This window comes from Perognathus longimembris, chromosome 13, assembly GCF_023159225.1.
Source record: "Perognathus longimembris pacificus isolate PPM17 chromosome 13, ASM2315922v1, whole genome shotgun sequence".
NCBI classification, from domain to species: Eukaryota; Metazoa; Chordata; class Mammalia; order Rodentia; family Heteromyidae; genus Perognathus; species Perognathus longimembris.
In genome coordinates this window covers 54,584,100-54,598,551 of record NC_063173.1, presented here as the reverse complement: position 1 = coordinate 54,598,551, position 14,452 = coordinate 54,584,100, and the positions used below count along the sequence as shown (strand labels likewise).

At 48.6% G+C, this 14,452-nt stretch overlaps 1 protein-coding gene across 2 annotated transcripts; it reads right to left on the bottom strand.

Annotated features, from left to right (window-relative positions):
• Positions 1–3,721: 3,721 nt before the first annotated feature.
• On the bottom strand, positions 3,722–14,429 carry Sdhaf2 (succinate dehydrogenase complex assembly factor 2). Of its 2 annotated transcripts, none has more exons than XM_048359570.1 (4): positions 14,273–14,429; positions 12,060–12,277; positions 11,871–11,980; positions 3,722–4,016 (listed from the first exon to the last, which is right to left on the bottom strand). In XM_048359570.1, the coding sequence occupies exons 1-4, from the start codon at positions 14,306–14,308 to the stop codon at positions 3,886–3,888; spliced, it is 495 nt and encodes a 164-aa protein (XP_048215527.1). In that variant the 5' UTR covers positions 14,309–14,429; the 3' UTR covers positions 3,722–3,885. The 2 variants fall into 2 exon arrangements, with proteins under 2 accessions (XP_048215527.1, XP_048215528.1); XM_048359571.1 differs by lacking the exon at positions 14,273–14,429 and adding an exon at positions 14,154–14,250.
• Positions 14,430–14,452: the final 23 nt, after the last annotated feature.

Sequence of the window (14,452 nt, the reverse complement as noted above, 5' to 3'; positions counted from 1 at the left end):
CTTCTTCCTTTCCCACCAAGGAACAACCAGGGTCACTGGCTAAGAGATAGTAGTGCTAGAATTCTGAGGTGTGATTCCCACACAGCTGCTCTTTTCCTTTTTTTTTTTTTTTTTGCCAGTCCTGGGCCTTGGACTCAGGGCCTGAGCACTGTCCCTGGCTTCTTCCCGCTCAAGGCTAGCACTCTGCCACTTGAGCCACAGCGCCGCTTCTGGCCGTTTTCTGTATATGTGGTGCTGGGGAATCGAACCTAGGGCCTCGTGTATCCGAGGCAGGCACTCTTGCCACTAGGCTATATCCCCAGCCCAACAGCTGCTCTTTTTCATTTTTATGATTTTCTAGCAGTGCTGGGGATTGAACCCAGGACTTCACACATGCTAGGCAATCGATCTGCCACTGAGCTTGACTCAAACTCCTCCCCTTAACAAATGTGCTCTCTTCCCCTGGACATCATGTCCTGGGGGGGGTGGGGGAGCACCACCAGAGATGAACAAACATCTTAAATACTAGCTGACTAGCCAGGTGTGACAGCTCAGCCTGTTATCCCAGCACTTAGAAGGCCAAGGCAGAGAGATGGCAAGTTCGAGGCCAGGCTAGGCTACCTAGTGACAACCCTGTGTCAAAACAAAGAAACCAAAAACAAAACCTGACTAAACTGAGACCCACTGGGAAACAATATGCACACAGTGACATTGTTTGCTGTTGAAAGCCACCTGTTGTGGTGGAAGTTGCATAGAGTCACATGTCTGCCCTGCCCTTCTTTGGCTTTCTTGTCTTCTACATCCTGGGTTACAAAGCAGAGGGCTTCTTCTCTACACCTCTCTTCTGAACACAGATGCTATCTTGGATGACTTCATCCTTCCCACAATCCCCTCCAATGGACTGATACCTTTGTTTTTTTTTCCTCTTCTGTTTTGAGGTCTTGCTAGCTTGCCAAGCTCAACTCCTCAGCTTCCCAAATGGCTTGGATTATAGGTGTGAGCACAGGACTGGGCTGGAGGTTTGTTTCTCAGAGCCATGGAGTACTCCCACCCACGCCATTTCACCATATGGGAAAGGATGTTCACACCGAGCAAACACCAAGGGCCACAGCCTCAGCCTCACCAGGAACTCGGGGCCAGGAGTCTAGCGCCCTAGGTTCTACAGGACGAGCTGGGGGCTCTCAGCCCCAAAGTCAAATGCTTGCTAGCCTTCCTCTCTCCCGCTCGCCACAGAGCAGCAGGTGGAGCGAGGGATAAATGTGAGACGCTCGCCTATCTCACAGGAATCGTTCTTGCTTTGTTTAAAAATATAAACTGGGTTATAGATCAGTGCTGTCCTATCTAAAGAGACAGATGTGGGGGGGATCTCTACATACTGTGGAAAGCAGGGAGAGGCACCTCTCCAATGTGCACCCCCCCCACCCAAAGACACACTCTACCTAAGGCACAGAAAGCCTGGGCACAAGGTGTTTAGCAAACGGATGTTTGAAAACTTCGAATGAGGGAGCGAGGAAATGAGAAGGAACAGCCTTGACCCAGTTTGATGTGTCGTGCGGAAGCCCTTCCAAGAGGACCCTGGAGACCACCCCGCACCGCCCGAGGCGGGCCAGACACTCCTGAGCCCGCGCAGGCTCAGAAGGAGGTCAGCGAGGAGCCATGTGTCAGAGAGGAATGCGTCGGGCTGCTCTTCCCATGCCTCCTTGGGAGCTGCTGGCCTTTTCTATATGTTTATTAAATTAAAAAAAAAAAAAGTGCTGTGGCTGGCCTAGTTTTACTTACTGCCTAATAAAGGGGAAAACTGTTTCCATAGTACCCTTGGGTCCCACACGGAGCAGCTGGGGTTAGCAAGGTCCCTCACTTTCCCCAATGACACAAGCCAGCAGCCGAGGCAGAGCACCGTTCCTTTACAAGTGTGCCACTCCCAGGTGGGGCAGCTGAATACGAGGTGAAAGGAGACAAAATCGGGGTAAGAAGGGCTCAGCTCGCGGTGGGGGCGAGGCCCACTCCGCACACTTGGCCTCGGAAGCCTGTTGTGTAACAGGCCCAGGATAAATGGGTAAAGTCACCGCCCGATCCGTGTGCGCATCTCCCAGTCCAGATAGGTTTCTATATATAAACTGCCTGTTTAACATTCTCCCCACGAGACATCAGAGGGGGCCGGAGAGAATGGCCAGAGTCTCCCGTAAGCTCCCGCTCCTGCCTTCTAAGCCATACTCCTGCTTCTTGCTCTATGTGAGAGTGCTTGATTTTTCCATCAAAGGACCGGGCTTGTCACCGGGCTGTTTTCATTCCAGTCTTCCCTGGCTGGAGAGACACTTTACTAGGCTGGCTCTCTGACTTGCAGATGAATTTGCCCCACGTGTAGCGATGACTGTGCCGATGTGCTGGATGATTTGTTTTAGGGGACCACAGGCTCCTGTCATCTTCTCTTAGTGTCCTTCACGTAAGAGCATCCTGGGTCTCCTTTCCTCAGCTTTGCCAGACAGGCAGGAGTGTCACTGCCACTTTACAGAGGGGGAAACAAAGGCTGGAGCCAATGAATTGATCCAGTAGATAACAACAGAGCCGGGAATTGAACTTGTAGCCAGTGGACTGCACTGCTTTCTCCTAAGTTATGCTGAGGCCTCCCCCGTGGAGGAGATCTCGGGTCAGAATTATCGTTTGTTTGCCTTAACTTTCCCAGCAAGATCCTCAGAGGCATGGGTTTCTGTTTCCCGCAGTAAAGCAGCATCTGCTAGCAGAACATTCATGAGCCTTGAGGCATACGGAGCGATCTCAAGTTTTGGATTTGTGACTGAGTCACTGACTGACCTTGGACAGCTGACTTCCTCCTTCCGAGCCAACTTTCTGCCTATGAAATAGGCCTAGGCCACTGCCTGTGAGGGCGCTGAGCTCTGAGGAGCTATGGAAGGAAAGGCTGGCTCGCTCCTCCCTCCTGAGCCAACACCCAGGGGCAGGCGGGGCTCCTGACAAGGCTTTGACACCCCATCACCACCGGCCCGCAACAGTCTCAAGAACCTACCTCCTCCCTGCCAGTAGCTCTGCCATCACCAGCCATACGCTCATCAATTCCGGCCTTCCTCTCGTAAACCCTTCAGGATTCTCTCTGCTGATCCGAGTGACTGCCATTTCTAACAAATGCCAGGCAAAGCCCCTTCGGGAAACAACTCTAACCATGCAGCTTTGTTCTAATGTGTTACTTCTTGTGTATTGCTACTTCATGAGGTAATGGCTACGCAGATGGCAGGAGTGAGGAGCAAGTTCATGAGGGGCCACGCGGAAAGCAAACCTGTGCCTGTGACCTTGTAAAACTCTCTTAGAAACATGACTGTGGGGTATGTGAGAGGAGACAATGGAAGTCATTGTGACAATGGGAGACCTGTTGATTTCCTTTTCTCAGTGTTCTTTAATACTCAATTATCCTCCTCTTTACAAAGTGTGCATTTACAGAAACTGACCACGAGGAGGTTCACCCTTATGCAGGGGGCCCACGCTGCCCTTCCTCTGCCTGCTGAGCCTTTGAAGGGGTCTGCTCAGGGGGCTTGGATCAGCTTTCCTTGGCCGCACTCAGCACACAGCACTCAGCTGGCGCTGGCTGTCTCTTTTCACTGCCCACCCTGGGGCTGAGGCCAGGCCTCGCACGATGGCTTCCCCTACAGCGCCCTCTTGTGGCCGACCTGCGCCCCAGCAGCCACACAAGGCTCAGGTGCTAGATGCTGACAAACCAAAGTGGAGGCTCAGGACCAAACAAAAGCATGTTAAGAGTGGCACTGAACATTGACATGCCAGTCCCAGGAGACAGGGGTGACCATCGCTGGAAGGGGGAGAAGCAGCAGGCCAAAGCCAGTGTCATAGGCAGTTACCGTCCACAGACTGAGCCAGGGAGGGTAGTGGCACACAGCTAGCTCAGTGCGACTTCTCAAAGAGATACTCGAGGTCTGGGGCGCGCAGTCTCTGCTCTTTGTTTTTGTTTTTTGCAAATTCTCTCAGCATGGCCATGATTTCATTTTCAAATATTTCCGGGGCTGGTTTTGCTTCTACAAGAGAAGAATGGGCAGAAAAGCATTATGTCACCATCAGTCAATGCTCGGGTACGGGCCCTGAAAATGGAAACCCTGGCTCTGGCCAAGAACCACAGATGTATCCATGGACCCTCTCCATCCTTCCTCTCACTAGACGGGATGTTAGGCTCAGCAGGGCTTGGCAGCAAGCTGGTGGCCTCTATTTGTAAATAGTTTTGTTGGAACAGCTGCTCACAGTTTGCACAAGGTCCACAGCTCCTTTTGTGTTACAATGGCAGAACTGGGGAGTGGTGACTGAGACAGTAAGACAGCAAGATTCCATATTTATTATCTGGTCCTTGACAAACAAATCTGCTTGACCCCTGGCCTGAGCAATCTTGGGCTCACCCGCTTTGCTCTGCGCTTGGCCTTCCAGCTGTTTCTCAGGTGCAGTTACTCCTCCCTATCTGTGGCTTCATGGTTTCATTTACCTGGGAGTCAACCACAGACTGGAAATATTAAATGGAAAACTCCAGAAATAATAAGTCAACTTTGCATGCTATTCTGGCTAGCAAAATGAAATCCTAGGCAGTCCTGCTTAGAGTTGCATCACACACACACACACATACACACACACACACACACACACACTCACATGCACGTGCCATCTGCTACCAGTAGTTTGCAGTCAGTCATCTAAGTATCCGGCCTTGACTGTCAAGGTATTGTGAGCTTGCATCCAAGTAACTGCTTTTTACTTAGTAATGGTCCAAAGCACAAGAGTAGTGATGCAGAGGCACAGGGCAGAGGCTATGGAGGCACAGGTTAACTCTGGTACAAGGCGCTAACAGGCGATGTATGGGGCTCAGTGTTATCCACAAGTTCAGATATCCACTAGGGGGCTTGAAATTAATTCCTCTCAGGTGTTGGGAGATCACTCTATTGTGTTCCCGCCCTCCCTCCCTTTCTTCCTCTCTCTCTTCACTTAGGGCTGGCACTCTGCCACTTGAGCCATACTGCTACTGTTTCTCCTTCCTTCCTTTCTTCTCCTCCCTTCCCCCTCCCCACCATGATACTAGCGATGGAACTCAGACTTCATCCATGCTAGAAAAGGAGTTTACCACTGAGCTACAGCCCCAGCCCTTCCCTTCTAATCTATAAATTTGTGGGACAAGGGCTTGAATTTCTTTTTTTTTTTTTTTTTTTTTTTTTTTTTGCCAGTCCTGGGCCTTGGACTCAGGGCCTGAGCACTGTCCCTGGCTTCTTCTCGCTCAAGGCTAGCACTCTGCCGCTTGAGCCACAGCACCGCTTCTGGCGGTTTTCTGTATATGTGGTGCTGGGGAATCGAACCTAGGGTCTCGTGTATCCGAGGCAGGCACTCTTGCCACTAGGCCATATCCCCAGCCCTTGAATTTCTTAGTTAGAGGTCCTTGGTGATAACTGACAGAAACAAATACTCTAGTATTAAGCAAAAAAGGCATTTATTGGAAGGATAGCGATAGTAGAGACACACAGAACTTCAGACAAGCAACAAAGGCATAGAGAAAAGAAATGAGGATGGCCACAGGAGTGTGGCAACTGCTGTCACCTCCAAGTTTCTTTCACCCTTGGGACACTTGCTATGCCTGCACACTCCACGTGAAGCCTCTAGTTGGCAAAGCTTAGGCCATGTGCATGGGAACTGCCCTCCGTCCGGACTGATACAATGCTGGGAGAGGGAACCCTTGAAACTCCCATATTCAACACAGGGCCTGGAAAGTGATTTTCGGGGGGGGGGGCAGGTTCTGAGAATCAAAATAAGAATAACGGGTGCCAGACATCCCCTTATGATATAGAAATTGGAACAAGTATTATACCTGCTTTAACACAAGAAAAAGCCAGAAAACATTTATCAAGATTATTCTTGAGCTTGGGCTCAGGATCTGGGTGCTATCCCTGGGCAGTGCTCTACTACTTGGAGCACCACGTCCAGTTTTCTGGTGGTTAATTGGAGATAAGAATCTCATGGACTTTACTGCACAGGGAGGCTTTGAACCAGAATCCTCAGAGCTCAGCCTCCTGAGTAGCTAGGATTACAGACAGGTGTGAGCCACCAGTGCCTGGCATGATTTTTCTTGAAGCTGTCAAAGAACTGAATTCTCAGGGCAATGAAATACAATGAGTAAGAAAAGAGAAGTTGTGCTGGAAATATGGCCTAGTGGTAGAGTGCTTGCCTCGCATACATGAAACCATGGGTTTGATTCCTTAGCACCATATATACAGAATAGGCCCGAAGTGATGCAGTGGCCTGAGCAAAAAGAAGCCAGGGACAATGCTCAGGCCCTGAGTCCAAGCCCCAGGACTGGCAAAACAAAGAAAAGAGAAGTCCTTCCAAGAGGTTACCGGCTCCCAGGTGGCAGATATGCATAAAAAAGTCAGGGTTGGGGTGTGGCTCAAGTGATAGAGCTCCAGCCCTGGGAGTGTGAGGCCTTGAGTTAAAGCCCCAGGGTTTCTGAAGGAAAAGAAGAGGAAGAAAAGGAGGAGTGGGTAAGGGAGGAACAGATAAGAATTCAGCTAAAAACGGTTTATTGTTCAAAGCCAAGCATGAGCCAGCCCTGGGGACTCCAGACACAAGAGAAACTGCCCCCCACCCCCATACCCGGTGTGCTCCTGGTAGAGACTAGGTGTGGAGCAGGAGGCTGGAGAAAGCCTGCTTCAGAGGGGCAGGCCTGGAGGGGAGCAGTCCCCTTGAGAAGGAGCACAAGGCCCCAGAAGGCCCTTCTTCTCTACACAATGAAAGCCTCTAAAGACTGAGAGCAGGTCCAAAACTCCTTTCTCTTTCAGCTTTCAGGTGAGATCCTAGGTGCACCGGAAGAAGAGTAGAAGAGTAAAGGAGAGCATAAGGAAACTCACTGAAAACCGCTGGACACAGGGAAGTAGGGGACCAGGATAGACGAAGAACAGATGGAGCTAATCTGTCTAAATATAATATGTGTACATATGAATCATGGTGGTGAAAACCCTTTGTACAACTAATATATACTCAAAAAATATATATAGGAAAGTAAAACAGGCTATTGGGGAGCAGGTACCAGTGTGGAGGGAACTGCTGGGGGTTCAGCTTTGGCCCTGAGGGGGAAGGGCAGAGGAGAGCGCGTCCGAGACCGCCGCCCTTCCCCCAGCCCTGGGGGAATGCAGAAGCAGGCCACAATTCTCTGGGTCAGGAACCAGAAGAACTGGCTTTGCGACCAGCCCCCCAACTTTCTCGCCAGCCCATGTGCTCCCCATTTTCGTGGGCTTTGCCCATGGGGTGGTGCTATGCAGGTGACGTTAGCTCATGAGGGGGTCTTATGACAAGCTCGCCAGCCTATGGCCAGCTCCTGGTCTATCACCCCTTTTCTCATCACCCCTACTATATCAACTGTTAGCCACTCCCTTATTAAATCAGATTTGCTCTTGAAGCATCTCTGAGATCCGTCTGCACCTGGCTTCCTTGGTGGGTAAGGAGGGAGGAAAAGGGATCTCGTACGGCCGCGTGCAGCTGAGGTCTTTCCTGAGCCCCCCACTCCACTCTGGCCTTACCTGCAGGTCAGGTGACCAGGGGAGAGGGTGAGAAAGGGAGCGATTAGAGTAGAGCCTGACACCCCTGTGCCAGGGGAGGCGACCAGAGCCCGGCAGGGAATGGAGTGTGAATGAGGGAGAATGTGGTCTAAGTACTTCATTAACGTATATGAAAACAGAACAAAGAGCCCTGTTGAAGCTGCTTTAAGAAGAGGAGAGGAGCCAGGTGACTGTGGATCACACCTGTAATCCTGGCTACTCAAGAAGCTAAGGATCAAGGTTAGAAGCCAGCCTGGACAGAAAGTCTGTGAGACTCTTATCTACAATTACCCTCCAGAAAACCAGAAATAGTGCTATAGCTCAAAGCAATAGAGTGCTAGCCTTGAGCGAAAAAGCTAAGGATCAGCACCCAGGCCCTGAGTTCAAGCCCCAAGGACTGATAAAAAAGAAGAGGAAGCAGAAGAAAGAGAAACAGAAGCAGAAGTAGAAGCAGAAGCGGAGGAGGGGGAGGAGGAGGAGGAGAGGAAGGGAGTTTGATTGGGGTACACTTGTGTATGTATGAAAAAGACACAAGTACCCTCTTATACAACTAATACACACTACCAAAAAAGTCTTAAAAAACAAACAAGAAAACACCTTTTAATCCTGAGATAAGGGGCAGCAGCTCCAGAACTCATAGGCACAGCCTGAGAGAATGCCAACCTTTCCTTCCCTAAACTGACGGGCAGCTGTCTTCTTTAAGGGCAGGTAGGAGTATGGAGAAATTCCCTCTGAGGCACGGGAATACAGGAAGGCCAGAATATGAAGGTAGAACAGGAGCACCACAAATACCTTTGCAAACAGCAAACTACACATGGGAACAAGAGAGGCTCATGATGCCTTGAAGGTAAACAAAGCAAAACCAGAATGCAAACTGAGCTCAACTCTCAACCCAACTGCCTTGATCTCTGGCACTAACATCCTGGGAGGAACCCACACACTTCAAGCCAAAGTTTCCGCCCATCTCAGTCTCTAATGTCTTCCTCGTGATGTCTAACATTACGTGATACAGCCGGACGTGGTGCCGTACACCTGGAATCCCCAGCATTGGGCAGGCCAAGGCAGGAAGATTGCTCAGTTGAAGGCCAGGCTGGGGCCACATAACAAAACTCTATCTCAAAGAAACAAACAAAAATTATACGATACACATACATACAAAAGTAAAAGAAGCCCCATATTGTCGAACACAAATAATCAACACAGATTCTGGGATGACTCAGATGTTAGAACTACCCCAGGGAATTTAAGCTATGTTACAGACTCTAGTGGGAAAAACAGACAAGGTGTTTGGAAAGATGACGAACTCCATCCAGCAGGGAGCTAGAAGGAATGTCAAATGGAAATACTGAAATTAAATAAAAAAGCAATAGGTACTGAAGGCTCTCCCCTGTCATCCTAGCTACTCAGGAGGCTGAGTTCTAAGGACTTCACTTTGAAGCCAGCCCAGGCAGAAAAGTGCCTGTGAAACTCTTATCTCCAATGAACCACCAGAAAACTGGAATTGATGCTGTGACTCAAAGTGGTAGAGGCTAACTTTGTTTCGCTTTTCAGTTTCTCCTTACATGTGCGTGCTTTCATTTTCAGCCGTGTTTCCTGGCTTATCACTCTCTCCCCAGAGCAGACAGTGTCCTGGAGCTGCGGTGAAGAAATTCTCCGACCTGACCTAAGACCCTGCTCATCCCAGAAGCACCATCTCCTACCTTGAAGGAAAGAACGCTGCAGCAAGGATCTGAATTGACACTTCCTCCTGCGTTTCCCACCGAGTCTCTTAGCAAGCATCCCTATGCACACGAGTCCCCACAAAAGCCCGAAAAGACAGGACTGATGACTTTCCAGGTAGCTGAACACCTGAAGGTTCCTCGAAGGTGGCTCCAAGAGAGGGCATGGAAGACCCTTGGCAAGTGCCCACCCCTCTCCCCTACCTCACTTCATGCTTTCCTTCACTGTGTCCTTTTTTAAGTTCCTTTATAATAACGTAAGAAGGTATTTCCATGTGTTCTGTGAACTGCTGGGGAAAATCAATTGAACCCAAGAGGTGAGGGGTTGTGGGAACCCCGATTTATAGCCAGCTGGTTAGAGGCACTGGAGGTTGCACCTGGTATCAGAAAGGGGGAGGCAGTCTTCAGGACTGAGCCCAGTCAGAATTCAATTCAATGCTGTGTTGACTGTGGTGTGAGAGTAAGGGGGAAATAAAGACACTTGGGCTTTTCCCGATGGAGAGAAAGAACAGCATGCTAGGCAGACTTTCAGGATGGCTCCTGATGCACCCCATTCCTCTGGTATAGACTCTGGATCTGGTACTTCTCTCCTGCAACTAGTTTATGTTATGCGGCAGAACTGACCAAAAGTCAGGGATGCTATCCAGGCAGGACTGACCTAGTCACATGAGCTCCTCAAAAGCAAGGCTCTCTCCAGCTGGGAGCAAGGAGGAAGTCGGAGAGATTCAACTAGAGGGAGAGGGAGCATCAAGGGGAGGGGCCGTGTGGCAAGGACTCAAGCTGAAGGAGCTGGACAGCTGGCAGGACAACGGGAATCTCAGTTCTCTGGGCGAGGAAATGAATCTGGACCCTGCATGAGATTGTAAATGAACTGTGGCCTAGAGTTTCCACAGGAAACGGAGAAGCCCCTGATACACTGATTTCAGAGAATGGGACCTGAACATAGCTTCTGACATTAAAAAACTATGAATGCTATTTAAGGTTTGTGTTGATTGCAAGAGGAAACTAATTCAGATGAAAAGCCAAACACCATGCAAAGATTAATCAAAGAAAGATTACTACCAGACACCTCAGAAAAAGGGCCATGATCAGTGGTAAAGATAGAGAGATGCACTGCTAAAGGAAACAATTCATCCGGAAGATATAACAATCCTAAATGTTTGCACATAACACCAGAGCTTCAAAACGTGTGAGGCAAAGCAACTAAGAGAAATAACAGGAGTAACAGACAAATCCACAACTGTAACAGTAGATTTCAGCATTCCTTTTAGGAATTGAGAATACTTGTTTTTATCAAGTATTGGCCAACCATTAGTAATGAAAAGGCTAAAAAACAGCAAAGGAAAGGAAAGAAGGATACACCAAATTACATTGACTTAATCGATCTTCACACTGACTTCAATGATCTATTGTGTAGTCAGCATGACTTGAGCTAAATCTTGCCCTCCTCCCCCTTTTTTTAAGCCAGTCCTAGGGCTTGGGACTCAGGGCCTGAGCAATGTCCCTGGCTTCTTTTTGCTCAAGGCTAGCACTCTGCCACTTGAGCCATAGTACCGTTTTTGGCCTTTTCTATATATGTGGTGCTGAGGAATCGAACCTAGGGCTTCATGTATATAAGGCAAGCACTTTACCACTAGGCCATATACCCAGCCCCTAAATTCCCTTTTTGCTTAAGTTAGAATGTTTCAACTTTGTCTTAAAAATAGAACCTGCTGGGCAAGGATGGCTCACACCTGTAATACTAGCTACTCACAAAGCTGAGATCTGAGGATCATGGTTTGAAGCCAGCCCAGGCAGGAAAGTCTGTGTGAGACTCTTACCCCCAATAAACTAATCAGAAAACTAAAACTAAACTAAAGCCAGAAGTGGCGCTGTGGCTCAAGGGGTAGAGCACTAGTCTTGAACACAGAGAGGCTCAGAGACAGTGCCCAGACCCAGAGTTTAAGCCCCAGGACTGGCAAAAACAAAACAAAAAACAAAAACAAAGAATGTTCTTGGAACCAGTCAGTGACTTCAAGGCTTAATCCTAGCTACTCAGAAGGCTGAGGAGTGCCAAGGCAGACAGGAAAGTCTGTGAGATTCTTATCTCCCATTAACCACCAAAAAGCCAGAAGGAGAGCTATGATCCAAGTGGCAGAATGCCATCCTCAAGTGAAAAAGCTCAGGGACAGTGCCTGGGCCCTGAGTTCAAGCCCCAATACTGGCAAAACAAACAAGCAAACAAAAAACCCACAAATAATCTTAACTGAGGCTGGGAATATGGCCTAGTAGCAAAAGTGCTTGCCTCGTATACATGAAGCCCTAGGTTCGAATCCTCAGCACCACATATATAGAAAACGGCCAGAAGGGGCGCTGTGGCTCAAGTGGCAGAGTGCTAGCCTTGAGCAAAAAGAAGCCAGGGACAGTGCTCCAAGTCCAAGGCCCAGGACTGGCAAAAAAAAAAAAAAAGAATCTTAAGTGATAAATCATGAATTTTGCACGTTTTGGAATACACTGGCCTGCTTGGTTGTATTTATTACATGAATGAAAGGATAGTACCACCTAGGACACAACTTCAGACTTAGATGAGCCTCTCACGTGACAAGCCCCATACCTGTGGCCCAGTAGTAAATATCCCAGTCGTTACTGGGCTCGTTAATCAGGCGATCATAGAGGTTCAGCTGCTTCTCAGTCATGTTATGCAGATGTTCTTTAGCAAACAGGCTGAAAACACAAAGGAAAAAGAGGCTGCAAAGGCTGTCTCTCATCGGAGAGGAGTGCCACCCAAACTCCCGCTCCCTACCTCAGGAGAATGCAGTTTTCCAACATCCCCCTCTTCCGGCTCTCATACAGCAGCCGGGCTCTTTTGGTTTCTATGGATTCATCAGCTCTCTCCTGCCATGGAGGCAAAGGGATTTCAATCATGTCCTTTTGGGAATCTGATGGGCTATCACCTCTATAGAAGCGTCTGAATGGTGTCCCATTGAACAAAGGAGACAGCAGGCTGTGCCTTGACAGCATCTGAAACAAACCACATCTTTATAGTAACCATGACTACCATCCATCATTTACTCAACGCTCAGGAGGCATTCAATGCAATAAATCTCGTTTGGTCACTAAGAAGTTATGCTAAAGCTGGGAATGTGGCTTAGTGGTAGAGTGCTTGCCTAGCATGCATGAAACCCTGGGTTCCATTCCTCAGCACCACATAAACAGAAAAAGCTGGAAGTGGTGTTGTGGCTCAAATGGTAGAGTGCTAGCCTTGAGCAAAAGAGAGACAGCATCCAGGCCTTGAGTTCTAGCCCCATGATTGACAAAGAAAAGAAAGAAAATAAGTATGTGGATGCTGTCCCCACTTTACTGCCCCAAGCTAGAAGTGTGAGGCTCAGAAAAGACCATCAGCCAAAGAACACTCATACTCTTTCTAACCAATCTTTCCAGAAACTATCCCAGCAAAATACAATTACATGTGCACTTAACATTAGAGCACCCAAATATATAAAGTAAACGTTGACTGTCCCGAAGGAAGAAAGATAGCAACAGTCAATTTCAATACTTCACCTGTAATAACAGAATAACCAGAGGGCGGATCAAGAAGAAAATAAGAAGCTGGATGCTGGTGGCTCACGCCTGTACTCCTAGCTACTCAGGAGGCAGAGATCTGAGGATCTCAGTTCAAAGCCAGCCCAGGCAGGAAAGTCCATGATACTCTTATCTCCAATTAACCATCAGAATCCCAGAAGTGGAGCCATGTCTCAAAGTGATAGAGTGATATAGCCTTGAGGAAAAAAGCTCTGGGACAACACCCAAGCCCTGAGTTCAATCCTCAAGACCACCACCAACAACAACAAGAAAGGGAAATAAGAGAACTTGAACAACACAATAAAACTTAAGTATAAATAGTTAGTTGACACAAAGAGTATTCCACTCAACAACAGAGTAGAGTTTGCTGTCCAGTGCACACAGAAACAATGCCCATGAAAGACTGTACATTATATCACAAAACACAAACCTTGACAAATTTAAAATGATGAAGTGTCTGTGTTAAACCAAATCTTAACAAATTTAATGACACACTTTTAACCACACTGAAATAAAACTAGAAATCAATAATGGCAAAAGGGAAACTGGAAAAATCCACAAATATGTAGAAATTAAGCAACACACATTTGAACAACCAAAAGGCCATAGGGAAATCAAAATGGGATTTGTGTGTATGTGTGTGTACACATGGGTCCTGGTGCTTGAACTCGGGGCCAAGACATTCTCCTGGAGCTTTTTGTGCTCAAGGCTAGCACTCTACCACTTTGAGCCACAGCTCCACTTCCAGCTTTTTTTGTGGTGGTTAATGGAGATAGGAGTCTCATGGACTTTCCTGCCTGGGCTGGCATCGAATATGGATCCTCAAGGTCTCAGCTTCCCAAGGAGCTAGGATTAGAGGCCCAGGCATCTGGCCTCAAAAGGAAAAAAAAAATTAAATATCTCTAGACAAGCTAACAAATGTCCACAAACATTTAAGAGATGTGACAAGAAAAACAAAACAAAACAAAACAGTACCAAGAGTGTACACAGACGAATGCTTACATTAAAAAAAAAAAAAAGGCTAAGAATCCCAGCTACTCTGAAAGGTGTGGCAGGAGGTTCAGGAGTTCGAGGTCAGCCTGGGAAACACGAGATAAAGCCCTGGATAGTACACAATCACGACAGGCATTGGAGAATTCAGAATTGGTAGGGAGAGAGGGGCATTCTGGGGACTGGGCTCGGTCTGCCCGGGGAAGTAGGTGAGGTGGGAACTGGCTGTCGCCCTATGACCGACCATCGACCGCACATTTCCAGGGATCCCCAAAGGCTGGGAAATGACCTCCATCTCCTGGGGTCAGCCTCGCCTTGACCTGACCTTGCCTTGGGGCTAACGGGCAGTTGAATGTTCCTTCCCGTTTCCCGGGTCACAGAGAAAGATGGGATTCCACCCTAGCTGCCGCCCTCCCGGGACCCTAGAAACCTCAGCTCTCTCACCCGCGCCAGAGTCGGGATCACAGGGACCACAGCCATTTTTCCCTACTGCACCGGAAGCCGGCAGTCGGGCAACTTCCGGGAAGCGCTGTCCACCGGCCCAGCGGACTTAGCGGCGGAGGACCTGAACCGGAAGGTGCGTCCCTGCGTATGGCGGAAGTGGCGGTGCGTGTGACGCCGCCA

Coding starts and splice junctions, on each gene's coding strand:
- Sdhaf2 (XM_048359570.1), bottom strand. CDS start 14,308: ATGGCTGTGGTCCCTGTGATCCCGACTCTGGCGCGG. Junction 12,278..14,272: donor TGATCCCGACTCTGGCGCGG/GTGAGAGAGCTG, acceptor GGTTTGTTTCAG/ATGCTGTCAAGGCACAGCCT. Junction 11,981..12,059: donor GAAAACTGCATTCTCCTGAG/GTAGGGAGCGGG, acceptor TTGTGTTTTCAG/CCTGTTTGCTAAAGAACATC.